Source organism: Sus scrofa, chromosome 18 (genome assembly GCF_054392235.1).
Source record: "Sus scrofa isolate SSC_HxYL_T2T_F1_AM1 chromosome 18, Sscrofa_HxYL_maternal_Yorkshire_Landrace_v2.0, whole genome shotgun sequence".
Classification (NCBI taxonomy): domain Eukaryota; kingdom Metazoa; phylum Chordata; class Mammalia; order Artiodactyla; family Suidae; genus Sus; species Sus scrofa.
This window is the reverse complement of record NC_139400.1, coordinates 51,956,162-51,984,011: the sequence shown is the minus strand read 5'-3', so window position 1 is coordinate 51,984,011 and position 27,850 is coordinate 51,956,162. Positions and strand designations below refer to the sequence as shown.

At 49.1% G+C, this 27,850-nt stretch overlaps 1 protein-coding gene and 1 long non-coding RNA gene across 13 annotated transcripts in view; one reads left to right on the top strand and one right to left on the bottom strand.

The window, feature by feature from the left end:
* WIPF3 (WAS/WASL interacting protein family member 3) overlaps positions 1-27,850 on the top strand; it is a 79,937-nt gene that overhangs the window by 40,946 nt on the left and 11,141 nt on the right. For 9 of the 12 annotated variants that reach the window (XM_021078574.2, XM_085005636.1, XM_085005632.1 and 6 more), the window contains 5 exons: positions 8,777-8,909; positions 11,470-11,601; positions 16,463-17,227; positions 21,141-21,290; positions 22,320-22,421. In XM_021078574.2, the coding sequence (XP_020934233.2) occupies positions 16,618-17,227; positions 21,141-21,290; positions 22,320-22,421 (862 nt within the window). In that variant the 5' untranslated portion in view covers positions 8,777-8,909; positions 11,470-11,601; positions 16,463-16,617. Of the gene's footprint in view, positions 1-8,776; positions 8,910-11,469; positions 11,602-16,462; positions 18,373-19,089; positions 19,254-21,140; positions 21,291-22,319; positions 22,524-22,842; positions 24,434-27,850 lie in introns of those variants that run through there. The other 3 variants (XM_085005634.1, XM_085005635.1, XR_014834046.1) reach the window with 2 other exon arrangements.
* On the bottom strand, positions 10,185-16,667 carry LOC106506830 (uncharacterized). Its single transcript, XR_001302410.3, has 2 exons — positions 14,324-16,667; positions 10,185-11,069 (listed from the first exon to the last, which is right to left on the bottom strand). It is a non-coding gene; the product is annotated as an uncharacterized LOC106506830 (long non-coding RNA).

The following is a 27,850-nucleotide window of genomic DNA, read 5'->3' as shown; positions in this document are numbered from 1 at the left end:
CCCCTCCATGGGTGATTCACTCTACCAAAACGACTTGGCCAGTGCCAAACTGGACTCAGATGCTTCCTTAAGCAGTAACTCAGCCAGAAAATTGTAGAGCTGACCCTTGAGCCCAGCTCTTTGCACTGTACCGTACGGCCTTCTTAACAACTACCCAGTGAATATACCTTTGGCAGCCCAGCAGCACCAAAAGAAGTGACCGGGGAGGAACAAAGGATGTCAGGAGCATGGACCACAGAGACATCAGGTGGGGTGTGGAGGATCATCTGCAGGCCAAGGAAGGACTCCTGGGGTGCTAACTAGGGAGGGAAGGGCCTGGCAGGCGGGGCCCAGAACTGGAGTGAAGGCCAAGCGTGATGACTGAATTATAGAGCACGCGTGCTAAGCACTAGCCCAGGGATGGTCACCTAGGAGCCCAACCCAAGGGGGGTTGGAATCGGGTTCTGGGATGGATAAGCATGTCATCAGGTCCCGCAGTGAGACCTTTTCAGGGCTGTCTCAGGCTAAGCTGTGAGTCATTGCTCCTCTGGGATCAAATCCAAGTCCAGACGCAGAAACTTCTGTCAGTCTCTCCATCCAAAGGACCCAGAAAAGTGACCGTGAGAAGAAGTCTGGATTCACTTACAGTATCGTCTGTAATAGGTGACATACTTTGGAAACACCTTGAACTTTCTAGAAATTTTGGAATTTCACCCCCCCCCCCGGTTATGTTTGTGACCTTTGTCTCCTTCCGTATTTGAGCAGCGCTCATAATCTTTATTTCAGAGTCAATCAAGGGAAACCACATGCTGAAAACCCTGCATTTCTCTCTGCAGCCAGCAGAGAGGTGTGGAGGAGAGGAGGGGGCCTGGGGACCACCGATGTTGGCTGGTACAAGCTGTGTTACCTGAAGAGGGAGTTTCAGGTGCAGGCTGTTTACAGTTGAGGGTATCAGCCTCTCAGCATAGGGTTACTCTGAACAGTTTCCATTTTAAGTGCTCCCAGCCCTCCCCCTGCCAGGACGGCTGCCCGTTCACATTTAATGCACTAACCAGACTGTTCTCAGAGCCCATCAGCAGCCGCGTCTGCCCTTTCTGGCCCTGGCAAAGGCCTAGCAATTAGCTCCTTGGGTTCCAGACCCGCCCAACCCCCACCCTTCCTTTTCCTTCTGATGCCCTTCTCTGCCCCCTCCTTCCTGCTCTGGCTGTCACAGTGAAACAACATCTGATGTGATCTCCGGCCAGAGGACAACCAGCCCTTCCCAGCTGCAGGCTTGCCAGGTATTTCCTGAGTGTTCAACCTTCACTATTTTCCTGGGTGACGTCATTACCAAGAGGCGAATGGCTTGGTGGCTAAAAGACCCTGACTTGCCTGGGCTCACCTCTCAGCTCTTCGCTTACTAGCCTGCTTCCCTCTGCACCGTATCTTACAACTGGACGTAATACTCATAAGTAGTACCTACATCGTGGGATTGTCCGAGTGCCCTTAAAATGAATTAATACCCAGGAAGTACTTGTCAAGGTGCCTGGCACATACAGATGCCTCCCCGCTTCTTTTTGTCGTTGTTGTTTCTGTCACCTTTGCTTGCTGCAGCTTCCTTACCCAGACTCCAAAGTCACCTTTGTGTGCACAGTAAAGAGGCGGAACCAGGTCTCAGTGAAAGCTGGTTACTTCAAATGAAGGAGTGGAAGAAGTCACAGGTTTCAAGCTTCGATGAGTGGGAGAAAGCCTTTAACAGATGCAGTGACGCTGGAAGTGATGAGCTGGAATTCACCAGAGCAGCATAATTTCACTAGTTTGCAAATTAATCTGCTGGGATGGGAGCATGGTTCTTTTTGGTAGTACTTTTTGTCTAAATTAAATAGAAGATATGAAACCTCAGCCATTTTTTGAGACATTGTTCAAACTGTGTATCATTTCTTAGAATTCTTAGGGCCAAGCCCTTGACGACCAAAGCTGAGCCTTTATTTATTTATTTATTTATTTATTTATTTATTGAATTTACAAGGTTGTTCTTTCTACGTCCAACATGGGTTTTAAAATCAGGCTTTCTCATAATTTAAATTGTAGCCATAAAAACCTAGGAATATTGGCATAATCGAATAAGAGAATGGTGCTGAACTGAATCCCAATTTCTAGGGTCAGAGTGACCAAAGGATAAAAGTGTGAGGACAGTTTGAAGAATCAGGGCCGTGGCATAACCTTGAAGGCAGTGCTTTCTCTCCCCATACCTGCATGCTTTGCTGGAGCAGATAGATGTCAAAACTCCAAGGTCTAAAGTTTATATGGAATTCATTTCAACAAAATACTGATAGGTTACTCACAGTTTTGTTTTGTTTTTTAAGTTGGATATGGAGTTCCCCTTGTGGCTCAGCGGGTTGAGAACCTGACTAGTATCCATGAGGACACAGGTCTGATCCCCGTCCTCGCTCAGTGGTTTAAGGATCCCACGTTGCTGCAAGCTGTGGCATGGGTCACAGATGTGGCTCGGATCCTGTGTTGCTGTGGCTGTGGTGTAGGTCAGCAGCTGCAGCTTCGATTCGACCCCTAGCCTGGGAACCTCCATATGCCGCAAGTATGGCCCCGAAAAGAAAGAAAAAAAAAAAAGGTTTTTAAAAACATACTGGATATGCTGCTACTAAAAGGGAAATGGCTCATTTTTTTTGCATGTTAAGAGTTCCCACTCAAAAATAAGAGGAAGAACAACATATAAAAGCTATAATATTTGGCAAGATCTAGTAGGGCTATGATTACAAATGCTGTGTTTTGGAGAAGGTGTGGCTCATACAAGGAAAAGGCTAGTTGAAAACATTTTGTTAAAAAGATCTTGTAGAGGAAACTGGTTTTGATGTAGAGCTTAAAAGAGAAGTTTTGGCAGGTACCACAGGGCTGGGGCAGCGGGAATGTTCCCAGAAGCAGCAGAGCATGAGCACGGGCTTGGAAGTACAGCGTATAGGTAGTGGGACTATTTTATAACACTGGTGTGGGTAGAAAAATGTCGACATTGGTAAGTAAAACTCAGGGAAGCATAGAGAAATGCGATCAAGCCCAGGAGATATATTAATGAGGACTTTGAATTTTTTTATCCCAAGGGAAGTGGAAAACCCTTGCAGGTTTTGAGCAGAGTGATCTTGATCTTGATCTTGAACTTGATCTGGTGGCAAGTACTCTGCTATGGGTAAGCATGCTGTTCCAGGAACAACAACAAAAAAGGCTTCTTATCTGGCCTTCCAGGATCAGGAGGCTTCCTGGAAAATAGCCAAGAGAGAAGTGTAAAAAGAGCAGAGAGATTAGCTTGATTGAGCTAAGGTCCAGAGGTGAGCTCCAGCACGAAAGACTCAGGAAGTGGAAGGTCTGGGCTGGTCACTAAGCACCTTGTGCAACGTGAAGGGATTTGCCCTTGATCTCGAGGGCAGTGAGGAGTCAGCAGAGACTTTTATGGAGGGAAGGGTCATGATAAGTGTCCCTTACACTGGTCACTCTGGTGGCTGTGTGGAGGTGGGCAGGGCAAGAGGCACGAAGACCAGGTGAGGAATCCAGAGGTGCTGGTGGCCTGCATTACGTCTGCATCACAGGGATGGAGAAAAGGAGCCAGAGTCCAGAGTCATCACTCGGGAAGGATCAACAGGAGTTTGTGATTGAATGGCCGTTGAGATCAAGGAAGAGGGAAAGTTCCTGGGGCAGGGAGTTCGCTGCCAGCACATGGTAACCAAACGGATGCCAGGGGATGAGATGACTGGTGGATGGACTTCCTCTTGGGTGCAGAGGGTAGGACCAGACTCCCCGGTAGCCTGTAGCCCCAGCTGAAGGGTCCTAGCTCCTCTGTACCTCCTGATCAGGAAGTGGTGCTGTGAGGCAGCTCTACTCCAGAATAACAGTCCAGGGTCTGTAGATAGTTGTTTAAAAATTAGGCTTGAAAAAAAAAGGTTAGAAGGTCTATTTTTATTTGCATATTTGGATTTCTGAAAATGAGAACTAAAACTGTTAGATCTCCAAATGCCTCATCCTAGAACAGCCTGACTTGTGTATGTTCAGGCTGTGGGGAACATTGTGTCTGGCCTGACAGGGGTGAGTTTGTTTTCTCTGAAAATACTTCCTGTCCCTCTTTGGGATCTCAGGCCCTCTGTTCTCCTACATAAAGATGGCAGCAGCAGGAGGAAGGCAGGGCCAGTTCTGGCCGTCCTTGAGATTCAGATGTGGTAATGAAATGCTGGTACCCTGGCTGCTGATACCACGTTTGGAGGAGGCAGGAGGAGGGTGAGGGCTGGGCGAAGGAGCCCTCTGTGGACCTGGAAACCTGACTACTAACTTGAGGTTTAGCAGCCACATTGGAGAAGGTACCTTTAGGAGACTGCAAAGCTGAAATCGTACTGGAATGATAGGGTTTAGGATTATCCATGAGACAAACAACCTGCTAGATTTGAACCCACCCACTAGATTTTGATTAGTGTTTCTCCCAGAAACCACTATCAATCAGATGGACAGGTGTAGTGATGGCACAGGGTGGCAGGGTCACAAAGAGCAGGAGGACATGCACTTCATTCCATTTGGGCTGGACTGCCACCCCCTCCCCCAAACCATACTGAAACCTGATCAGCTCATTTGTTGGAACAGCAAATGGGTATGCAAAAGCTTTCATAATTTATCAAGACAGGACAGACACCTCCTGGCCCTTGGCCCAGTTACTACTCTTCGTAATCTTCCTGGTTCGCTTGAGATTTTCAGCCTTTGCCTGGCTGGGGGATGGGCTCATTTGCATGACTTCTGCTACTTTGCATCCTTTCAGGATCCAGGTTATTCCATTAGAAGCTTGCTCTAGGAGAACTGAGTTAAGAGTAGCTTTGTGTGGAACCCAACAAATTGTCACACCCAACAATGATGTTAAGAAAGAACAGGAGCAAACTTTGACATGACATTTCAGTTTTTCCTGTGTGTAGGGAGACCGGGAGACGTGTTTGGTGGATATATTTGCTATGGGAAAAGGGTTCAGTAGTGATCTCTCTCTTTCTTTTCTTTTCTTTTCTTTTTTTTTTTTTTTTTTTTGCCTTTTGTCTTTTTAGGGCCGCACCTGCAGCATATGGAGGTTCCCAGGCTAGGGGTCTAATCGGAGCTGCAGCTGCCGGCCTATGCCAGAGCCACAGCAATGCCAAGTCTGAGCTGCGTCTATAACCTACACCACAGCTCACAGCAACGCCAGATCCTCACCCCACTGAGTGAGGCCAGGGATCGAACCTGCAACCTCATGGTTCCTAGTCGGATTAGTCTTTGCTGTGCCATGATGGGAACTCTTTTTTTTTTTTTTTTTCCTCTTGATTATATTATTAGTAAAGTTGCCAATAATCAGGATTGACATAGAATAAAAGACTCAGTGAATATCTGAAAGTCTTCTTTCTTATCTCTGTATCCTGTAACCGTGGTAACAAGACTTTCTTAGGGTTGTAGATTTTTAAGAAAGCAAATTACGGATGCATTGTTGACATATATTGCAGATGGCGTAGAATTAACCGTCATGGTATAATATGGTCTGCAGTGTGCAAGTGACTATGTCCTCAGATGTCCTTTTGCCTAAAACCTGTGAAGCTGCTGTCCCCTTAGCCATGAAGTTATTTGATCTTTTCTACCTCAGAGGAGAGGATTGATGGATACCTTACTAGTATCAGGTGAGAGAGCGCCCTCTAGTGGAAAATCATCAGGGCTGACAGTGGCACAGGAAAAAAAAAAAAAAAAGGCAGAGGTCAAAGAAGAAATGTTCAATTTAGCCCAGCAAGTTGAACTTCGTCACCTAAACCTGCTGTGACTTAGAGCCTCCTGCTGATATGGAAGATGTTTATCAGCAAGTCTGTCATGTGGAATTGTCAAGAATGCACTGAGGCTTGTGCTCAGTAAAGTATGCAAACTAAAATCATGATTCCAAGGATATGCACCATTCCTCAGAGCCCTGACCTGAAAGGCGTGGGATGGGCAAGGTCAGGGAGCCAGGGATGCATTTTGGCAATAAATTTAAAAATCGAGCAGATGAGATGTATAACTCCACCCCCACTCAAGGACGTCAGAGATAGATAGGGTTCCAGTTGCTTCTTTAAACAGAAGAATGCAGTTCATTATATTGTTTACCTTGTAGCTAGAAAAAAAATTACAAATCACTTTCACCCCCTAATTCCTGACCATAATATGTGCCTGAGATTATAATGCCAGATTTTTACAAAAAAATTTATGCTCAGAGTTCTCCTGAGTGCAGCGGGTTAAGGATCTGGCTTAAAACCTCAGCTGTGGTGCAGGCCACAGCTGTGGTGAGGGTTCCATCCCTGGCCCAGAAACTTGCACATGCCACAGGTGTGGCCAAAAAAAAATTCATACTCTTGGGTAAGATGTTATTTCTGTTGGCTCTTTATTCCTGTTATTAATTATTTGTAAATTTGGGAGGAGACTTTAAAGATCTTAAAATTTTGCAGCTTAAAATGATTTATTGGCTAATGCTAAAATCATGTTGTGTGGGAACTAGCCCGTTGTAAATATGCAGTCCTATGCACATTCCTAAAAAAAGGTATATCATTGGGGAGTTCAATTCATTGGTGGCTCACCGGGTTAAAAATCCTGTTTTGTCACTACTGTGGCAGTGCAGCCAAGAGAAAAAAAGGTATATCATTTCGGTTGGGGCCTCTTGCTCATAGCTCTGTCATTGCCCATCATCCATGAGCCCCTCTCAAGGGCTCAAAAAGCATGTTTCCAGGCAACAATAAACTGATTTTGAAGCTTGTGCCCTTCAAAGCCGGTGTAAGATGCATTACCAGCGCAGTAGAGTCAGCCAGTGAAAATGCAAACTCAGCACCTTTTAGCTAAAACCACAATTGCCTTTTCCAGTTTCCAGTTTGTGACACTGGAGAATCTCCACCTGTCTGCTTGGCAAATCTGGCTTGTCCTTTTCTGACAAATGGTCCTATGGAGAAAATGGCTATAGCAGGAGCTTGTAAATCCTATCTATCCATCCAGGGACATCTAAGCTCTTCTATCTTCCCTGCAGCCTGCTCAGCCTGAACTCCCACTCGATGAGACTCACGGAGGCGCGCAGTCATATGCTGCACTGTGTGCCGGCTTAACTCCTTGCACGGACGTCCTGTCTCCCTAAACACCTGCATATGTCCTTGCGGGCAAGGCCAGTGTCTTATGCATCCTGGGGTCTAGTTCCTTCGTTCACTCACTCATTCATTCATCCAGTAAACAGTTTTTGAGCCTAACTGGGGCCGGGTTTTACTCTCTGAGATCTATTGGTGAGCAAAACGAACAAGGTCTTTTTCCTGATAGAGTCCTGCGCGCGGAGGCAGTGGGGTCAACCTTCGACTCAAACCACACCTGGACATTTTCCACAAGGAGAGAGAAATATAAATGTATTCACTGTGATGAAACTTACAGAGGCCAAAAGGAACATGGTGCCCTAAGAGAAAAGCCTGGGTGGCCTCGTTTAGACTGGGGATCAGAAAAGGCCTCCAGAGTGGTGATGCTTAAGCTGAAAAACCAAAGACACACGGTGTGTTTCTTGTTTGAGAAATGCCTAACCAGCTCTGAGGTCTTATGGTCTAAGCCTCCTAACTGCAGAGGATCTGCCTGGATGTATCTTCCAGGACAGCCCCATCTTTCCCTTATTTACCACCAGTCTGTCCATGTGCTTCTGATTCTGATAGCCCATGGAACCCCTGTCGGTGCAGGGTGCTCCCTGGTTCTGATAGCCCATGGAGACCCTGCCAGTCCCTATAGTGGGCGTGAAATAGTCGGACTTCAGTGCTACTTGCAGAGATAGGACAAAGAATAACAAAAGTTATTCTTTATGAAGTTATTATTAATTTTGCATTTTAGGGCTGCACCTGCAGCATATGGAGTCCCCAGGCTAGGGGTCAAACTGGAGCTACAGCTGCAGGCCAATGCCACAGCCATGGTGATGCAGGATTTGAGCCGTATCTTCAACCTACACCACAGGTCACAGCAGTGCCAGATCTTTAACCCACTGAGCGAGGCCAGGGTTCGAACCTGCATTCTCATGGATCCTAGTTGGGCTTGTTAACTGCTGAGCCACGAAGGGAACTCCTATGAAGTTATTATTTATGAAGCATTTTGCAGTCTAGAGAACACTCACTAGATCTAACCATAGCAGGGTGCTCTGAGGCTGCCGTGTTGCAAAGTAAAAACACGCGGCCTTTGGAATTAAGCAGATCTGAGTTTGAACCTAGCCCCGTGACCCTGAACAGAGATTTCATAGTCTGTTTTTTCATCTATAAAATGAGGGCACACCCACTTGAAACTCACAAGGTTTCATGAGGATTAATGGAATGCATCCAGGCACAGAGAAGGCAGTGACTAAACCCTCCCTGCAACCCCCTGCACGTCTTTCTTTCTGGATTTGTCCTGGAGGGGACCTAGGGACACCAGGCAGGGTGATTGTTCAGAACCTGGGAGAAAAAATGAGGAACACACAGACAGACGCGCGGATAAATGGGTGGGGCTTACCGAGGAAGGGGACGAGGGGCTGTGCATTGGGGCTCCTCAACTTAGGGGAGTTTGAGCACAAGAAAGAGTCCGTTCTAGGTCCCCAGGGGGAGGGGTGTGAGCAGTACAGGAGGTAAGTCTCCCTCAAGAGACCCAGAGGTGCCTGCATGGGTGGGATGGGCCTTGGGAGGGCTGCAGGTTAGGGCACATGGAGAAGGCAGAAAAGCTGTGGGAGGAGGCACTTACCTTGGTTAGGACGCGTGGCTTATCTGCACATGTTATATGTGATTATAATCAAGTTCCTGTTAATCCCTTACAGATAAGTACCGATACTTCCAGCTTGAGAAAGGCAGATCCCAAAGGTCGGAGTGCACTGTTGGCTGACATCCAGCAAGGAACTCGGCTACGAAAAGTCACGCAGATCAATGACCGCAGTGCCCCACAAATTGAGAGTAAGTGAGCATCTGGGCCAGGTCTGCTGAGAGCCAAGGGCAGGCCATGGGAGGCTCTCCAAAGACCCCTGGCTTGCTCAGGGCAGGGGCCACAACTGCTACCTAGGACGCATATCAGGCCATCTCAGACCTGTTCAGTGTACAGTCCACATGGTCAAGAGGATCAAAGGTACGCTTCCAGGTCTGCAAATGGTTTATAGCATACCTTCCATCACTCTTCAGATTCTTAAAAAAAAGAAAAAAGAAAAAAACCTTCATGACAAGGAAACTTTTTTTTTAATGGCCGCACCTGCGGAGTATGGAATTTCCTGGGGCCAGGGACCGTATCCAAGCCACAGTTACTACCTGTACTGCAGTTGTGGCAATGCCAGGTCCTCTAGCCAATGGCACTTGGCTGGGGATTGAACCCACTCCTCTGCAGCAACCTGAGCTGCTGCAGTCAGATTCTAAACCCTCTGCACCGCAGCAGGAACTCCAGATAACTTTTTTAATTGTGATAAAATACACATAATCTAAAACTTAACATTTTAACCCAAGTATCCAATTCAGGGGCATTTATACATTCACGGTGTTGTTGCAACCATCACACCTGTCTAGTTCCAGAACATTTCTGTCACCCCAAAAGGAAATCCTATGCCCATCAGCATCCCCTCCCTGCTCCCTTTACCCCCCAAGATCCTTGGCAACCACTCAGTGTACCTTCTGTCACTATGGATTTGCCTTATTCCGGAGAGTTGATATAAACGGAATCATGTGATAGGTGGCCTTTTGTCACTGGCTCCTTTTACTTTTCATAATGTTTTAAAAGTTCATCCATGTAGTAGATGTATCTGTACTTTATTCCTTTTTATTGCTGAATAATATTTCGTTGTGTGGATGCACAACATTGTGTTTAGCCATTGTGAAGGAACAGTTAAAGATCAGCTTACCCTGAGTCAGCATAGTCCTCAGACTCAATGAGAAGGAAAATTAAAAATCTCAGCATCAGGAGTTCCCATCGTGGCGCAGTGGAAACGAATCTGACTAGGAACCATGAGGTTGCAGATTCGATCCATGGCCTCGCTCAGTGGGTTAAGGATCCGGCGTTGCTGTGAGCTGTGGTGTTGGTCGCAGACGTGGCTCGGATCTGGCGTTGTTGTGGCTGTGGTGTAGGCCAGTGGCTACAGCTCCGATTAGACCCCTAGCCTGGAAACTTCCACATGCCACAGATGCGGCCCTAAAAAAAGACAGAAACACACACACGCACACAAAAAAATCTTGGCATCAACAAGCGCAAAGTTTTTGGGTTTTTTTAATGAGGAAAAATATTTCTGCAGAATTCTCTCACAGGATCTTATGACTGTGGGTTTCTATGTCTTCTAGAGTCAGATGGTGTGAAAGGAGCTCTGTGCTTGGGTCAGATGTGTTCTGATTCTGCTGCCAGGAAAATCAAGGAAACTCTCTGGGGCTCAGTTTGCCCATCTGAAAAATGGGGGAGATAATAATATCTGCCCTCTTTTTTTGTCAAGGTTTTTGAAGGTTCAAATAATACATGCAGACCTATTTTTCAATATAAGGTATTATTAAGTCTCCATATATTTTGCAGTGATGCAATGGTAATTCTCAAAGGTAGTCCTAAAATATAATTGTGTCTAGTATCTGTAATTATATATGTTACTGCCCATGGGTAGACAAATTATTCTCAGAAATATTTTCAACATTGGTCACAATAAAAATTAGTTTCTGGCCAGACCCCCTAATTAGTTAAGCCCAATGAACGGATAAATCCATTTTATTGGAACACTCATTTCCTCATCATTCCAGTGAAGACGTGATGCATGATGTTAATACTCCGAATAATCTGGCCACATTCGTTCACCAGTGGGCACTGTGCCCTGATTCTCTGTGCATATTAGCTTCAGGCTGTGAACATCTTCTGCCAGGAATTCTTGTAAGCCGAATGTCTCCTCGATTTTTCTGTAGTTGGTAATCACACATATCTGGAAGGCTGGAATTAATGACACCTTTCCTCAGGGGCTCATGAGCTTTCTCTTCCATAGGAAAAAAAAAAGTGCAGGGAGCACATGGGGCCTGGGGAGTGGGAGCTGGGGGGACTGGAAAGGAAAACCCACAGCAGAAATCCCTGCAGATCTTCGCTTTCCGCAAGTTCTGGGCCAGGCTCTGTGGACAAGAAGTTAAAATGACAGCCTGAGTTAAATCTGTGGCTTTTCCTGGTCTAGTCCTCCCACCACAACTAGTGGAGAATAGGGCCAGCTCTGTGCCTACCTACAGTGTTGGGGTTTTCTAATTCGAAAGGAGCTGCTAGTTCCCCCATCGGCCTTTACTAAACAGCAGTATAGGGATGCCTTTTTAAAATCCGTTTCAGAATGGTCACTACCGAGGGTTCTTTGGTAGCCTGGAGAGGGTGGCAGACAGGCCCAGGCACGTGAGTCTACAGGGTACCAAGGCAGGGGCTTCATAAGAAAGACACTGAGTGGAAGGGTAACACTGGAGGTGGGAGAATGAGAAGCCAGGGTGGCTACTCAGCTCTGCTCACATCTCCTTCCTCTTCTCTCTAAAGGCGCTAAAGGAACAAACAAAGAAGGAGGGGGTCCTGCAAACTCTCGAGGCGGGAGCACACCCCCAGCCCTGGGCGATCTGTTCGCGGGGGGCTTTCCAGTGCTGCGACCCGCAGGCCAGAGGGATGCAGCAGGTAAGGAAGAGTTCAGACTGGCTACCTTGTGACCCTTGTTGCCTTACCTTGTGGGACCAACTGCCGGTAAGTGCAAGTGTATGGAGTAAACCCTCACGTAGGCAGAGAGGGCATATTTGGAAACCTAAGCAGAGGAAGTTTCCAAAACAGAGAGTGGCTTTTAAAGGATCTTTGAAATCCTTACCCTGTTTCCATCACCCATTGTAATCACTGAAGAATGACTCGCCATCGTGTGGAGTCCTTAGCGATGGCGTGATTGTGGCCCACACTGCCCAGTATGCATGGCAGATGTCAACCACGATGGAAGACCTGAGTGACGTCACTGCAGACGCACTGGCAATGATGAGTTGTGATGGTTCTCTGTCATCACATCCCTTAGGTGTTGCTGTGTAACAAACCCTAAACCCAAGGGACCTTACCTAACCATTTATAGCTTATAGCTCTGCGGGGTGGCAATTCGGATGCACCCCCTCTAGCATCTACAGATTGGGTAGGTGCCTTTGTTAATCTTATGTTTCTTATCTCTCTGGTGCCTCCAGACTAATCCATCTGGTCCCTCTGCATCTAGCAGACTGTTCAAGTTTGTCCTTGTGATGGTGACAGGGCTTCAACAGAGAGGACAAAAGTACCTAAAGCCTCCAGAGGCTTAGTCTTGGAACTAGCCCAGCTTTACTTCCTATGTCATCCTCTTGCCCCAAACACGTCAAAGGCCAGCCCAGAGACAGGGGTAGGGAAAGGGCCCTCAATCTGATGAGAGGACATGTGAAGTCACATTTCAAGGATTATGGAACCAGGAATGAGGAATAATCGAGATCATTCATGCAACCAGTCCACAGCCATCATATGTGTTTTAGGGGGTGCTAGATGTTTTGAAAGCACTGGATTAAAATCAGACAAGTATATAATTATTGTGTGCAAAAAAAAAAAAAAAAGTGTTTTTTCCTATCACTATGCTCTTTAGCCAGAAAGATGTAAAAAATCCAAGAATTTCATTAATCCAGGGACTATCAGGCCCCAGGTAGTTCTGATCTAGAATCTTCTACCATGTGACTTTGCTCACCTCCTCAATGATCTCTGTGGCCAGTTGACATTATGGGGTACATTTGCTGCTGTCACCTACTGATAAAGTCCAGCTGGCATCTTCTCAGGGGCCATATTTCATTTCCTCACTTTTGCCGAGGGGGTGGCAGGCAAGAACGTGTGGAAGTCTTCCCGAATAAAGCGAGCTGGCATTCCTCAGTGGCCTCTACTTTTTCAAAATTTCTGAGTCATATACAGAAGAACGTCCTCTGGGATATAAAAGGTCCACTGGTTTCTCTTCATAGACACATGGACAGGAGAAATAACCCCCAGTCCGCTTTTAACAGGGACCTGCCAAAGGAGTCAGCAGTGTTCTGACTTGCCTCCGGTAGGACACAGGTGTCAGAGGTATGAGCCACTAGATGCAGACAAGAATTGACCTCTTTGGAGGAGATCAGAATCCTTAATGTAGTGCATCATGATGCCAGTTACAGGATGTAAACCCAGGGACAACCCAAAAGGTAGATGCACAGACTGGGGGCCATGTCAGAGGAAGAGAGACCCTGGCTCTCCTCAATCAGAACTCATCCATCAGCCCCCTTGTCATGCAGAGAAGAGGACTCAGGCCCTTGCTGCCTCTCTCATCTGACTGCCTACCACTCTTGCTGGCTACACCCTCTGCTCCAGCAGCATTGCCCTCCTTGCCGCTCTTGAACACGCCGGGCATGCTGCTACCACAGGGCCTTTGCACGGACCACTCCCTTGGCCTGAAAGACTCTTCCTTGGGTGTCCACATGGCTCAGTCTCCCTTCCTTCAGGTCTCTGCTCAAGTGGCACCTGATCAACCCATTAGGGAGGCTCTTCCTTATCATCTCATGTAAAACACGAGTCCTCTTCTTTCATCCCATATTCCCTCTACCTTGATTTATTTTTCTTATATACTTATCACCAGCTGGCATCGTAGTTGTCAACCAGTTTCTTTGTTTCTTTTCTGCCTTCTCCCTCTAAATGTAAGCTCCATGAAGGCAGGAGCTGTGTTGTATTCACTGCCTGGCGTACAGTGGTGCTGAGTAAATATTTGTTGGATGGAATGTGTGAGGGGATGGTGTGGTAGCTTAGAGTCATGAGGCCCAGAAATCACAATGTCTAGTGCTCACAGAACTTTTGGGGGCCCATGAACATGTTTGAATGTCTTTTAAAATTTAAAAAACATGAACTTTTCGGGTCAAAGATGGTATCTGTCTTTATACCAATGCAGTCATAAAACATACTTTTAAAAACATTTTTAAGGAGGAAGGGGCCCACACAGGCAAAAGCTGCCAGGGTCTTTGAAAGTCATATATAATGTGGCCCTGGCTTAGAGCTCCAAGGAGGGGGAGGTGGCGTTAATAAAAGGTGATGAGGAAACACCACTGGCTTGGATAGGACATGTAATGAGACTTCCTTGTAATACAGGGTTTTCTGGAAACTCATGCAAATGGAAGGAAGAAGACATATATCATCTTTTGATAACCCCCAGACTCTAAAAGCTGAGTCTTCTTATTTCAGCAGAGCCCCCTTGAGGTACTCAAGCTGGCTTTTCCCCACACGCTTCATGGTCTCCTCTTGTGTTTCCAGTTGGATTTCTGGGGCTGGAATTCACGTTATGAAGGAGAGCCTCCTCCCTCCCTTCCTTGCCTCCCTCCCTGCCTGGGTTGCTCACCTGCGCTGACTCCTGTGGGTCTCGCCTTAAATTCATGCTGCCAGCGCACGGCTTCACCTCAGAAGGGCAGGAACATAGGCTGGACTAGGATTTGTGCTGTCCTTGCTTCTGTGGCTCATATGGTGCTAAAAATGGGTTTGCCCACTTCTCGTTAGATCGGCCGTGTGTAGTAAGCAGAGACTCTGTACTGGTCACTGACTCACTTTAAGGGGCTTCGGCATCTTGGCTACGTGGTATTCTCAGACACTTAAAATGTGAGGATTAGTTATCCAGGGGTTGATTTTGTTCCTCAAACTTGTTATCCCTTTAAAGTTCATCTGGGAACTGGACAAACAGGGAGGGCTTGCCTTGTTTGGAGAGCTGCCTGCCTTCTCCATCTTCACCTCCGGGTACCCTGGAAACAGGCTTGAGAAGTGGGATGCAGGAATCCCCGAGCCTGACACGTACTCTGGACTTCATAGAAAATGTCTCGTCTGGGAGTTGCGGGTGGTCGATCCTGTCCCTGGAAAGGCCATCTGGGGACCTTCCCCTCCTGGTCACAGTCGGCTGTTCTGGCAATGCCTGCCTTGGACCCCTGGTGGGACCGCATCAGCCAGGGTAGTTGCCTCAGTGAAAGACATCATCTCTTCCGTGACCATCTCAAAGAAAATCTCAGCAGAGGAAATGGCACCAGCGTCCTGCCGAAGAGCATTCCACAGCTGACCTGTCATGGACTCTGCTGCCCAGGCGCCTGTCACCTCATAGCCAGAGGAGGGTCCTCTGTTTGGAAAACCAGACACTGCCATTCTGCTCGCTTCGTTTCAGCCCCAGAATCACCGCTTCCATACCTTGCTTTGACTGGCCTGACTTCTGGCGTCAAGTACGTTTAGTATGATGTAGTACCTGGCTGGGTAAACACACTGGAGACCCATGGGCCGAAAAGCTCAGAACCACCAACAGATGCTGGCGTTGTTATCTGATGCAAAAGCTGTGTTTCCTATTCTGCAGCACCAGGAAGTTGGAGGTGTGAGAAGCAACCATTTTTTTTCAAGTGTTTTCCACATATTTTCATGGAGATTATAAAATATAGGGGTGCTTGAATAGGAAAAAGTGTATTCCCAAAAATTCCTTTTAGGGAGAGCAGTACATTGATTTGGAAGAGATGTTTTAATATGCCTCCTGAGGGAGGGACGAGGACACATGTTAGCATATTTTAGTGACTACAGGGCTTCTATGCACTAAGCAGGGAGAGGAACCTTTTTCTCCTTTAGAACAACAGAAGGGATAAAAGGGTAAGAAGTGGCAGTAGGGCAAAGGGGTGCGCAAAGGGTGAGGCAGCCCCTCCCAGGGAGCACCCCCACCCCAGTCCTCCATGAAGCCCTTCAAACCCCACATGCTTACTCTGAGGTTTGTTGTTGAACGCAAGAGGCCTTAGATTTCACCTTGGGTGATGGGATGAAGAATCTACAGGGTGAGGAAGCCAGGAGACCAGGAGACAGCGAGCCCTTTAGAAATGGGCACAGGTCCTTGGAGAATGGAGCTTTGAACTTCCAGATGCCATGGGACTGGGAGGGTCAAGGTCATTGAACCCAGGTCCCCAAGCCAGGGTGTCTCCCGCTGACTTCCAGTTGGCCTTGTATATTCAGGGAATCTTGAATCTCCCGCTCTTGATGCAGAAACCAAGTCCTTGTTCACAAAATGCTCGGAGAGAGGAAAACCTTCCAGCTGCCGGTTGGTACACATGAAGATTCGGGCAGACCTAGCGGGTAACAGGGCGTGTGAGGATGGCCTTGAGATGAGCAAGGTGTGAAGGTCGTCTGGGCAGTCCTGTGCCCTGGGCTAGGTGACTGAAGCCCTTGGTGGATGAGGGTGAGGGTGGAATGGAACAGGAAAGCCGGTGCCACACAGACAGTCTGGTAGCTTGAGCTGGCCTTGTCTCAGGAGGATGTGTGTTGATGCTGGCAAACCATGAGGCTGGTCCAGCTGGCCTTTTGTGTGACAGCTGCTGCCTCTGAGGCCTCCAGTGGACAAGCAGGAAAAGAGTGCACACCATGTGGTTCACTGATGTCACACTGGACAGCATCTGTCATTGCTGCGCAGAGGCTTGGGTTTCTCCCAATTCCACCTGCTGAACTAACTCAGAGCTCATTTTACTTTCAGGTGGCAAGACAGGGCAGGGCCCTGGCTCCCGAGCGCCTTCTCCCCGGCTTCCCATCAAAACTGTCAGCGGCCCGCTCAACCCCCCTGCCTCTCCCCGGCTAGGCCATGCCCCCGAAGCACAAGGCGGGGCCAAGACAGTCCCTCCTCGCCCGAGCATGCCCGCCCCGCCCCCTCCCACCCCGCCTCCACCTCCCCCGCCCTTACCCCCACCCCTGCCCCCGTCCTCCCCCATCAAAGCTGCGCTGGTGTCCCCACCTGGCCCACCCACCAAAGGGAGCCCCTCCGTGGTTCCACCCCCAGTGGCTGCACCCCCGCTGCCCTGTGCACCTCCCCCTCCACCCCCGCCGCCCCCGCCAACTCCACCCCCGCCCCCGCCGGCCTTGGTTCTCAGTGACAAGGCAGTGAAGCCTCAGCTAGCGCCCTTGCTCCTACCGCCCATCCCACCCCCGCTCCCTCTCCTCCCACCTTGTGGGTATCCCGGGCTCAACGCGGATGCAGGCAGCCCCGCCCAAGATGTTCGGGAGCCTCCTGCCCCGCCGCCCCCGCCACCCCCGCCACCCCCACTTCCCCTTTACGCCTCATGCACCCCTAGGTCCTCTTTGCCTGCGCCCCCTTTGCCAGGCGCTAACAACAGCGGTGAAGCCCCACCCCCGCTGCCTCCCAAGTCCCCCAGCTTCCAGGCCCAGCCAGCGAAGCCCAGTGCAAGCCCTGCGGGATCGGGATCGCAGACATTCCTGCAGAAGAAGAGGCCCGGCCGCGGCCCCGGTAAGCACTGCTGTCCTGCGCCAGGGTGGCTATCAGAGGATCATTTGACTGTTGGCAGCAGCTGCGGAGGTACTAGGGACACAGCCAGAGGCCTGCTCCTGTGGGCCACTTGGGGACACCAATTCTTAATTCTGCCGATTTTGTTTTAGGACAGACCTGTGCAGTGCCCCCTCTGGAGCACAGTGGGGAAGCTTGCTCAGGACTTCATGTTAAAGACGGGAACCCAAGGATGAGGGAGACGGGAAGCCTTGTGCAAGATCATGCAGACCACACACCAGGGAGTCTGGCCGCGGTCCTCTTGCCAGAACCAGCTGTACAACGCTGGACAGTCACTTAGCTTCTCTGCTTCCTTCTCCTCCGTGAAACGGGCATAGCTGTAGTTCCTCCTCTGGCAGCTGTTGAAAGTGAGATCTAGAGAGGGGTTATTTATTTCTATCACCAGACTCCACATCTATTCCAGAGAACAGAGGCTTGTGGGTGCAACTGTTTCCAGAACTAGCTCTCCTTTTTAATTTTTGTCTGAGTTATTATAGTCTGGCTCCCAGCCAGAATCTTCACTGGCCCTCAGTAGATTAGATTAGCATTCTGCCTTATTTTTGGCAGTTTCTCCAGCTCAAGAATACTGAGGGTCCATATTTTCAGCCAAACATTGAAAATAATCCCTTCATATATCTAACTGAGATGATTCTGGATTGAATATATATGCCCCATGCCTGATTTGCATGAAGTGACGAGGCTTCCGTCACCTTTGTTGTCCTTCTAAATAGCCCCCACACGCACACACACACACACTCTCTTAAACAGCCACATTTGCACACACCCCCCAACACACATCCAAAAGTATACACACACATGCCTTGGTTTTTCTGAAAATCTTTTCATGCAGAAAGTTTCTTAAATGTATATCCTTGACTTAAAAATAACGTAAGTTCATGGAGTTCCCATCGTGGCGCAGTGGTTAACGAATCCGACTAGGAACCATGAGGTTGTGGGTTCGATCCCTGCCCTTGCTCAGTGGGTTAACGATCCGGTGTTGCCGTGAGCTGTGGTGTAGGTTGCAGAAGCGGCTTGGATCCCATGTTGCTGTGGCTCTGGCGTAGGCCGGCGGCTACAGCTCCGATTAGACCCCTAGCCTGGGAACCTCCGTATGCCGCGGGAGTGGCCAAAAAAATGGCAAAAAGACAAAAAAAAAATAATAATAATGTAAGTTCAATGTAGACCAAATGGAAAAAAATTGAAATCACCCATACATCACCCAGAAATAAACACTGTCATATTTGGATGTGTTTCCTTTCTTTTTTCTCAATATATCTGTGTATTTACATGGCTTGTACTCTTTTCTATTGTTTTTGTTTACTATTATATTAGTAGCAATTTTGATATAATTTGATATTTGTCAACTCATTAAATAGTATCTCTAAGCATATTACTATGATAATTGATATACATATTTCTAGTGTTAGATATTTAAACTGATTCCAGTTTTGCTATTATGAGTAATAGTGCAGAAAATGCTTTTATAGCAATTACAGTCTGGATTTTTTTTTTTTTTTGTCTTTTGCCATTTCTTGGGCTGCTCTGGCGGCATATGGAGATTCCCAGGCTAGGGGTCGAATTGGAGCTATAGCCACCAGCCTATGCCAGAGCCACAGCAATGCGGGATCCGAGCCACTTCTGCAACCTACACCACAGCTCACGACAACGCTGGATCCTTAACCCACTGATCAAGGCCAGGGATCGAACCCGCAACCTCATGGTTCCTAGTCGGATTCATTAACCACTGAGCCAGGACAGGAACTCCTTGGATTTTTTTTTTTTTTAATATAGATTCCTGAGAAGGAATTCCTGGTACAAAAAATAAGAATATTTTTAAGGCTTTTGATTCTAAGAGGTAAGGTTTTAATCATTCTTTTTTTCAACAAATTAATCATCATAAGGTTCAGGATGAGCCCCTTCCAACACTTGTGATTCTTAAATGTTCCAGGTGTGGTGAAAACAACAACAACAACAAAAAAAAACAAAAAAACCCTCGATGCTTTAGATCCAGAGAAATCTGAGTTCAAATCCTGCCTTCCCACCCACTCATGTGTAACCTTATGCAAGTTTTTAAAAACGTTCTTGAACCTTGCTTTTTTTTTAATTTGGCAAATGGAAATAATTGTAATAGCAATACTTTCACATAGAATTGTTGGGCATATTAGGTGAGAAACTGTGCCTGAAGTGCTTTGCAGGGAGCTGAGTTCAGCAGCGTGATTTCCTGTCTTTCTAACATTTGAAGGGCACCTTTTCACCCAGAAGAGGGGTTAGCAGCCCCTTCGCCTCTTTCGTCTGCTTGTGGGAGTAAGCAAATCTTAGTGGATCCTGGTACGGAGGAGGGGAGACCAGCAGAGGGGGGAGAAGGGGTCTGGAGAGAGGGGAGAGGAGCGGGTGGGAGCTAAGGGGAGAGGAGAACCGCTGCGGGCACCTTCGCGGGCTCCAAAGAGCACACCCGAGGCCAGGGGTGGAGGCTTGCCTGGCCTCTTAAGGTGGGTCTTTGGACATGAAACCTGGTTTTCCATGAACAGCATGAAGGTAATTTCTGCTTCGTGCCAACTGCGGGGAAGAGAAAGAGGTTGTAATTGTGACCATCTTGGCACAGGCAATAATGGTGCAGTTGCCATCCCCTCAAGGTCAGGGCAGAGTCGAATACCTGTGTTGATGTGCCAAGGCAGCAGGCTGCTAATTGCCAAATGAGTCATACGCAAAAGTCTTGGCAGAGGACAAGCCTCCCGCAGAGGTGGTCAGGGAGGGCTGGATGTAGGTGGGATTTGAGTTGCGCCTTGGTGGGCAGGTAGGATTGAGATTGACTGCAAGGGGAAACAAGAGCCTGCCATGCAGGGGAGTCAGCGTGAGCAGAAACCCCAGGGGCAGGAGCAGCCCCCCACCCCCAGCTTGTTCACCTGTCCCCTCTCTGAGCCTCTCCTGTAGAGAGTCCTTCCCTGGCTTAGGTCTCTGTTGAGGTTCCCCTCCTTTGGGCTGTACCATCCGCCACGTGGGGTGTCGTCATCCTTAATGTCACAGCAGCTAGTGTTTATTGAACCCTCACGCGTGCTACTTGACTCTATTTTTTATTTTTGGCTTTTTAGGGCCACACCCGTGGCATATGGAGGTTCCCAGGCTAGGGGTCCAATCAGAGCTGCAGCTGTCCGCCTACACCAGAGCCACAGCAGTGTGGGATCTGAGCCACATCTGTGACTTACACCACAGCTCACAACAATGCCGGATTCTTAACCCATTGAGAGAAGCCAGGGATCAAACCTGTGTCCTCATGGATGCTAGTCAGATTCATTTCCTCTGAGCCACGACGGGAACTCCGCTGCTTTAATCAACTCGTTTAACCCTCTCAGAAATCTTAGGAGATATGTGTACTGTTAATATTCCCATTTTATAGATGCAAAAACTGAGGCACAGGAGTTCCCGTCATGGCTCAGTGGTTAACGAATCTGACTGGGAACCGTGAGGTTGCAGGTTCGATCCCTGACCTTGCTCAGTGGGTTAAGGATCTGGTGTTGCCTTGAGCTGTGGTGTAGGTTGCAGATGCCGCTCGGATCCCGCGTTGCCGTGGCATAGGCCGGTGGCTACAGCTCCGATTCGACCCCTAGCCTGGGAATCTCCTTATGCCACCAGAGCGGCCCAAGAAAAGGCAAAAAGACAAACAAACAAACAAACAAAAAAAACCTGAGGCACAAAGAAGTTGTTATTACTCCAGCAGGAGGACTGGAGTTCAGTCCCAAGCAGGCTGTCTTCGGAGGCTTCCCTTTTATCACCACATCATGTTACACCCAAAGATCTCAGTACTTCACCTCGCACAGAAGCTATAGCATCTGCCATCCCTGTTCCTATCATCTGAATGTGCTGCCATCTTTTCTGTCAGGGACCAGTGGGGGAAAGCTAAACCCACCCCCAGCACCCCCTGCGAGATCACCCACCACAGAGCTTTCAAGCAGGAGCCAGCAGGCCCCAGCCTGGACCCCGGCCCCGCTGCCCGGAGGTCAGCTGCGGAACGGAAGCCTGCACATCACTGGTAAGTGGGGCCCACCATCTGCCACACTGGCTGCCAGTGAGGAAATGTTTCCCTGGCTCAGAGTCGGAGTCTCCCAGCCCCCAGTGATGTCATTTCAGAGGTGTGCTACCCAGAAACAGGGTGCACACTCTAGCACAGAACAACTTACAGCTTGTGTTAAATAGGGTTTCTCCCAAGGCTTTCTGGGGGTGGGGGGCGGCTCCAGAGCCCACTCTCCAACCTTCTGATTGAGATTAGAGAGAGAGAAGAAAACAAACATTGAATTTCTATGTGTGTTTCTCTATCTGTCTCCATGGAGAAATCGGGAAAGAGCTTGAAAGGTGGAGTGATTTGGACAAGGTGAGAGGCTGGATGGAAGGCCTCCCACAGCGGAACAATTAAGGCAAAAAGATGCAGCTAGGAAAGAAAGTTATTTGAGGTCAGGTGTGACCAAAAATCTCCGGATCCCTTGGGTTGAGCTACTGTCTGACACAAAGCCTAGAATACAAAGCAGGGACTCAACCCATGAAACAACCTGCAAATCCTGCTCCTCTTGCCATCAGGAGCTCAGGGCAGAGCCCACTTGCTTTGGGAGGCCCAGGGACCCACTGGACACAGGCTGTGATCCTTTCCAGCAGCCAGGCTAAGGGCTCTCGTTCTGCCCACCCCCCTCCCCAGAGCCCTCCCCAGGAGCACAGGGAGGGCCTCAAGCCATGGGAACTTGGCTGGTCCTTTGTCGCTGTCAAGTTCCCCACCTCCGACTCTGGACCCTGGATAGGCCTCTGGCACTTGTGCTCCCTTTAGATGCTTCATTAAAATTTGGTTGAAGTAAGTTGGGGTGAATAATGGGGAGAGTCTGGGATTTTGCTTTTTCTGATCCCCTCTCTTCCCAGCTAAACAGTGAGATATTGAGATGAATGGCTGTCTTAGGGGGAAGAGTCCTGCCATTAAAACCTGGCAGTGGCCAAGCAAACCTGTGTACCCCTGGAAATTATCAATACTTGGGTCATTATAGTAACCAGAGCAATTTTGTGTTTCCCATGTGTGCAGATGACTTTGAATCTAAATTCACGTTCCATTCTATGGAAGACTTTCCTCCGCCGGACGAGTATAAGCCATGCCAGAAGACTTACCCCAGCAAGATCCCCAGAAGTAAGTACTGCTTCATAAGACTCCTGGTTTCCCCTGACCCTCCAGAAGTAGGTGCTTGGGTGCACTGACCAGCCACAGGCTGTAAAGAATGACGTCAGGGGAGTTCCCGTCGTGGCGCAGTGGTTAACGAATCCAACTAGGAACCATGAGGTTGCGGGTTCGGTCCCTGCCCTTGCTCAGTGGGTTAACGATCCGGCGTTGCCGTGAGCTGTGGTGTAGGTCGCAGACGCGGCTCGGATCCCGCATTGCTGTGGCTCTGGCGTAGGCTGGCAGCTACAGCTCCGATTAGACCCCTAGCCTGGGAACCTCTATATGCCGCAGGAGCGGCCCAAGAGATAGCAACAACAGCAACAACAACAACAACAACAGACAAAAAGACAAAAGACACAAAAAAAAAAAAAAAAAAAAAGAATGACGTCAGGATTTCATTGTGCTATCGCGAGGGTGCAGTGCTGTTCATACTTCTGGAAGTTTTGGAGCATTTATTTGTCCTAATCCCCCAGGGTTCACTTAAGACTTTTTACAGAACCGCAGGTTTAATTGTTTGGCATTGGATTGGATGATTACACTCCCCTCCCTGCGACTTTGGGCTAAGGAGCTAAACAGCCCGAGACAAGAGCAGAATGGGATACAGGAGCTTTGCATTAATAGCTGGGGAAGAAGCCCAAGACCCTCAGTTCAAAGCTCTGGCTGACTGGGTATAGAGAATGTCCTTAGGTGAGTGGTTAGTACCTTGACTAGGCATTGGAAGGACCTGCAAATCTAAAACACCAGGCTGCAACTAGACCAACTAAATCAGAATATACAGGGTGGAACCTGGATGTCAGTATTTTTGAAAACTGCCAGGTGATTCCAGAGTCCATCCAAGGCTGAGTCTTGGCCCAGTGAGAGTCTTCCTCCTCCCGATTGTATCGTGTAGCCAGGCCCCAAGAGAGGCTTCACGTGGCTTCCCTATCCAGCCCTAAGAGTGGCCGAGGAAGACTGGCCAGTCTGCCGTTCATGGCCCAAAGGGCAGGGAGGCAAGTACTTGAGGAAGACGAGAAGCAGAGGAAAGCATAGCAGGTGCTGACCCCACAGTGATGCTGCCTGTTAGTTAACATCATCCTTGTCCTGGGCTGATCCAACCAGACTGGGCACGAGCTGGGCGGAGAAGACTGAGCCAACAGCCTGGCTGAGGGTCAATTTCCACCCCACGGCCTGAGTCAGCCCCCCGGTCCCAGACGTCTGTGGACCAGCATGGGAAGTTGTCACTGTCCAGGGCTAGCCCATGACCAGGAAGCTGACGCTCCCCCCCACCCCCCACCCCGGGGCAGGCAGAAGTTCTGAGGCCCGCTGTCGAACCTGTGCCCGAGCAGTGACAACACCAGATCCCTAACTCACTGAGCCGCCAGGGAACTAGAACCTGGCTCTTTGACCCTCTCCTTTCAGGGACTTTGGGGAAGTCCCTTCCCCAGGGTTCAGCTTCCTGCAGAGCAGACCAGGGAGCGCCAAGCACCAGCCTGCTCTCTGCTGAGGTCCAAGGTCCAAACAGGATCCACCTGGGCTGATCTTTCTCTGCTGGCCCATGGGATTGCACAGTAGAGAGAGGTGACAGGAACGCTTTTTTAATGTAAATGTTGAGCCTCGAACAAGGCACACCTTCAGGTCCCCACCCTCCTCCTCCACCTGCAAGCCCAGTGTAACCTGGGAGGTGGAGGAGTCAACCAACTACGGACTCTCTTGTCCTGTAGTATTTACTATTGAAAAACATCACCGTGGAGTTCCTGTTGTGGCACAGCGGAAATAAATCCGATAAGTATCCATGAGGATGCACGTTCAATCCCTGGCCTCGCTCAGTGTGTTAAGGATCCGGTGTTGCTCTGAGCTGTGCTGTAGGCTCCGATCCCACATTGCGGTGGCTGTGGCATAGGTCGGCAGCTCCAGCTCTGATTCAACCCCTAGACTGGGAACCTGCATATATTTTGGGTGTGGCCCTAAAAGACCAAAAAAAAAAGGAAAGAAAGAAAGAAAAACATCCACATGTAAGTGGGGCGTGCAGTTGAAGCCCATGCTGTTCACGGTGACCTGAACCCCTTCCGTGAATCAGAGAGGAGCAGCCTGTGCGATCCCGTGCAGACTCCTTGTGCCCGTACACACCACGTGGGGCTTGCTTGTAGTTCCTAAATGGCCCAGGCACTGTCGTGCCCCACTCCCGGTGTGTGCAGCATTCCAGGCGGAGCATGGCACACATCCAGGAGAGAGGCACCACAGTGTTTGGGCGGGACGGAGTATTCCTCAGTAAACTGGCAGCCAGGTTTCAAAGAGCGGACCTAGAAGGATCCAGGCTAGTTCTCTCTCTTCAACCCTCCAGAAGAAGAGGGCAGAGCAAGCCTGGGCATGTTATCCTACGGAGGTACCTACACTCGAAAAAGACGAGGGTACATATCCTCCTGACATGAAGACTATTTGATGCCCTCTAAGGCATTGGAACTTGAACCTATAAGCAGAGAACTGTCAATAAAATACTAAGCACCACCAATACAGTAAGTGGTCCTGTCGTGGACCCCCTCAGGTGTGCCTGGCAGGGTTCTGGGGGCTTTGCAGACCTTATCATGAGCCCTTAATGTAGAAAGTTTACACCTAGGGGAAAGAAGGTCCACAGAGGCCAAGCAACTTGCCAGAGCATCCCAGCAAGTAAGAGGCAGAACCAGGAATTTCAGATCCAGGTGAATTTGAGCCAGAGCCAGTGCTGCTTCCGCGTGGCCGTGGCGAGCTCTGAGAAGGGATGTGATTAGATCTAGGTTGAGTTGGATAACTGGGGGCTTGATCCGAGGAGGTAGAGAGCAAGGTCAGGACACCTGTGGCTTTGGTAAGTGTGCATGGGAGACAGGATGGAGGGAGAGAGGGTGGCCAGGGATTGGGGATGCAGGAACAAGGGAAATGGGGGAGCCAAGGACCTCTGAGTGTCCGCCTGGGCTTGGATGGATGACGTGGCCCTGAGAAGGAGCAGGAGGGGAGCTGGTTTCAGGAGGAGGTGAGGTGAGATGTCTGGACGACTGCAGGGGGAGCTGACCCGAGGCAGGTTGAGCAGGAAACACGCAGGTCTGAGGCTGAGGGGTAAGGTCAGGAATGGGAACTAGGTGTGCGGGTCATTAGCTTGGAGCCCTACCCTAAACCAGGTGTCAGCAAACATTTTCTTCAAAGGGCCAGAGAGGACAGATCTGAGGTTCTACCAGCCATCTGGCCCCTGCACAACTGCTCAGCTCTGCTGTTTTGATGTGAAAGCAGCCACACAATACACAAACAAATGAGCATGGCCGTCTTCCAGTAGCACGTAATTTGCAAAAGCAGGTGCTGGCTGGGTTTGGTCTGCTGGCTGGATTTAACTGATCTCTCTGCCCTAATCTACTCCAGAAAAACAGAGTCTTAAAAATCCCTTTCTGTTACCTGGCCTTTCTCAGGAATAGGCTGTGGAGTCCTACTGGCTTTAGACTCAGTAGATTCTCATCTACGTTAGCTGCTTGGGAGCCCATGGTCTAGTCTCATCCTGGAGAACAGAACAGCCACACCCCACACAGCTCGCCAGGACGCAGGTGACCATCTGTGCTGCGTTCCTCTCCTTTCGGAGAAGTGTTCAAGTCAGGGTGCAAACCAAAATGCATGCTCACCTGATGATCAAGGAGGAGCAGTTAAAAAAACCAGCCCTGGGAGTTCCCGTCGTGGCGCAGTGGTTAACGAATCCAACTAGGAACCATGAGGTTGCGGGTTCGGTCCCTGCCCTTGCTCAGTGGGTTGACGATCCGGCGTTGCCGTGAGCTGTGGTGTAGGTTGCAGATGCGGCTCGGATCCCGCGTTGCTGTGGCTCTGGCGTAGGCCGGTGGCTACAGCTCCGATTGGACCCCTAGCCTGGGAACCTCCATATGCCGCGAGAGCGGCCCAAGAAATAGCAAAAAGACAAAAAAAAAAAAAAAAAAAAAAAAACCAGCCCTACCCTCCTGATGAACGGACATGCTACAGACCAGAAAGGGCACTTGCCATCTCAAAAAGAAGACATGGCTTCAGACTGCTGTGGCACTGGACAGAAAGTACTGCAGTACCCTCTGAGCACAACCACATGAGCAGGTTGCTGCCATCCCTGTGAGCCACAGAGAAGAACCTCGTGGGTTTTTGTTTGTTTGTTTATTTTGGGTTTCTTTGTCTTTCCGTCTCTTCTAGGGCTCCACCTGAGGCACATGGAGGTTCCCAGGCTAGGGGTCTAATTGGAGCTGTGGCTGCCGGCCTGCACCACAGCCGCAGCAACACAGGATCCAAGTAGCGTCTGCGACCTACACTACAGCTCACGGCAATGCTGGATCCTCAACCCATTGATCGAGGCCAGAGATCGAACCTGCAACCTCATGGAGCCTAGTCAGATTCATTTCTGCTGCGCCACAACAGGAACTCCCTTTTTTTTTTTTTTTTAACTTTTGATTGTGGTTAAAAAATATGTAACATGAGGAGTTCTCTCTGTGGCAAATGGAATCGGTGGCATCTCTGCAGTGCCAAAGACACAGGTTTGATCCCTGGCTTGGCACAGTGGGTTAAAGGACCCGCCTGGCCTAAGTCACAACTGTGTTTCGGATCTGATTTCTGGTGCAGGAATTCCATATGCTGAGGGTCGGCCCCAAAAGAAAAAAAATGCATAATGTGAAATTTACCATCTGAACCAATTTCAAGTGTACAGTCCAGTAAGTTAAACACACTCCATTGTTGTGTAGCCCATTTCCAGACCTCTCTCACTTGGCAAAACTGAAACTCTGTGCCCATTAAACAACGCCCCATTCTCCCCGCCCCCGCTCTCCTGGCAACCACTCTTCTCTCTGGCTCTGTGGCTTTGTGAGTTTGACGACTCTTGGTACCTCCTACAAGTCGAATGATGCTGTATATTTGGCTTTTTGAGACTGGCTTATTTTGCTTAGCGTAATGTCCTCAAGATTCATTCACGTTTAGCATATGTCAGAATTTCCTGCCTTTTTTTTTTTTTTTTTTTTTTTTTTTTTGTCTTTTGTCTTTTGTTGTTGTTGTTGCTATTTCTTGGGCCGCTCCCGCGGCATATGGAGGTTCCCAGGCCAGGGGTTGAATCGGAGCTGTAGCCACCGGCCTACGCCGGAGCCACAGCAACGCGGGATCCGAGCCGCATCTGCAACCTACACCACAGCTCACGGCAACGCCGGATCGTTAACCCGCTGAGCAAGGGCAGGGACCGAACCCGCAACCTCATGGTTCCTAGTCGGATTCGTTAACCACTGTGCCACGACGGGAACTCCAGAATTTCCTGCCTTTTTAAGGCCGAATAATATTCTGTTGTATGTATTTACCAAATTTGTTTATTGATTCATCCATCAATAGACACTTGGGTTTGCTTCCATCTTTGGCTGTTGTAAAGAATGCTGCTATGTACACGAGTGTAT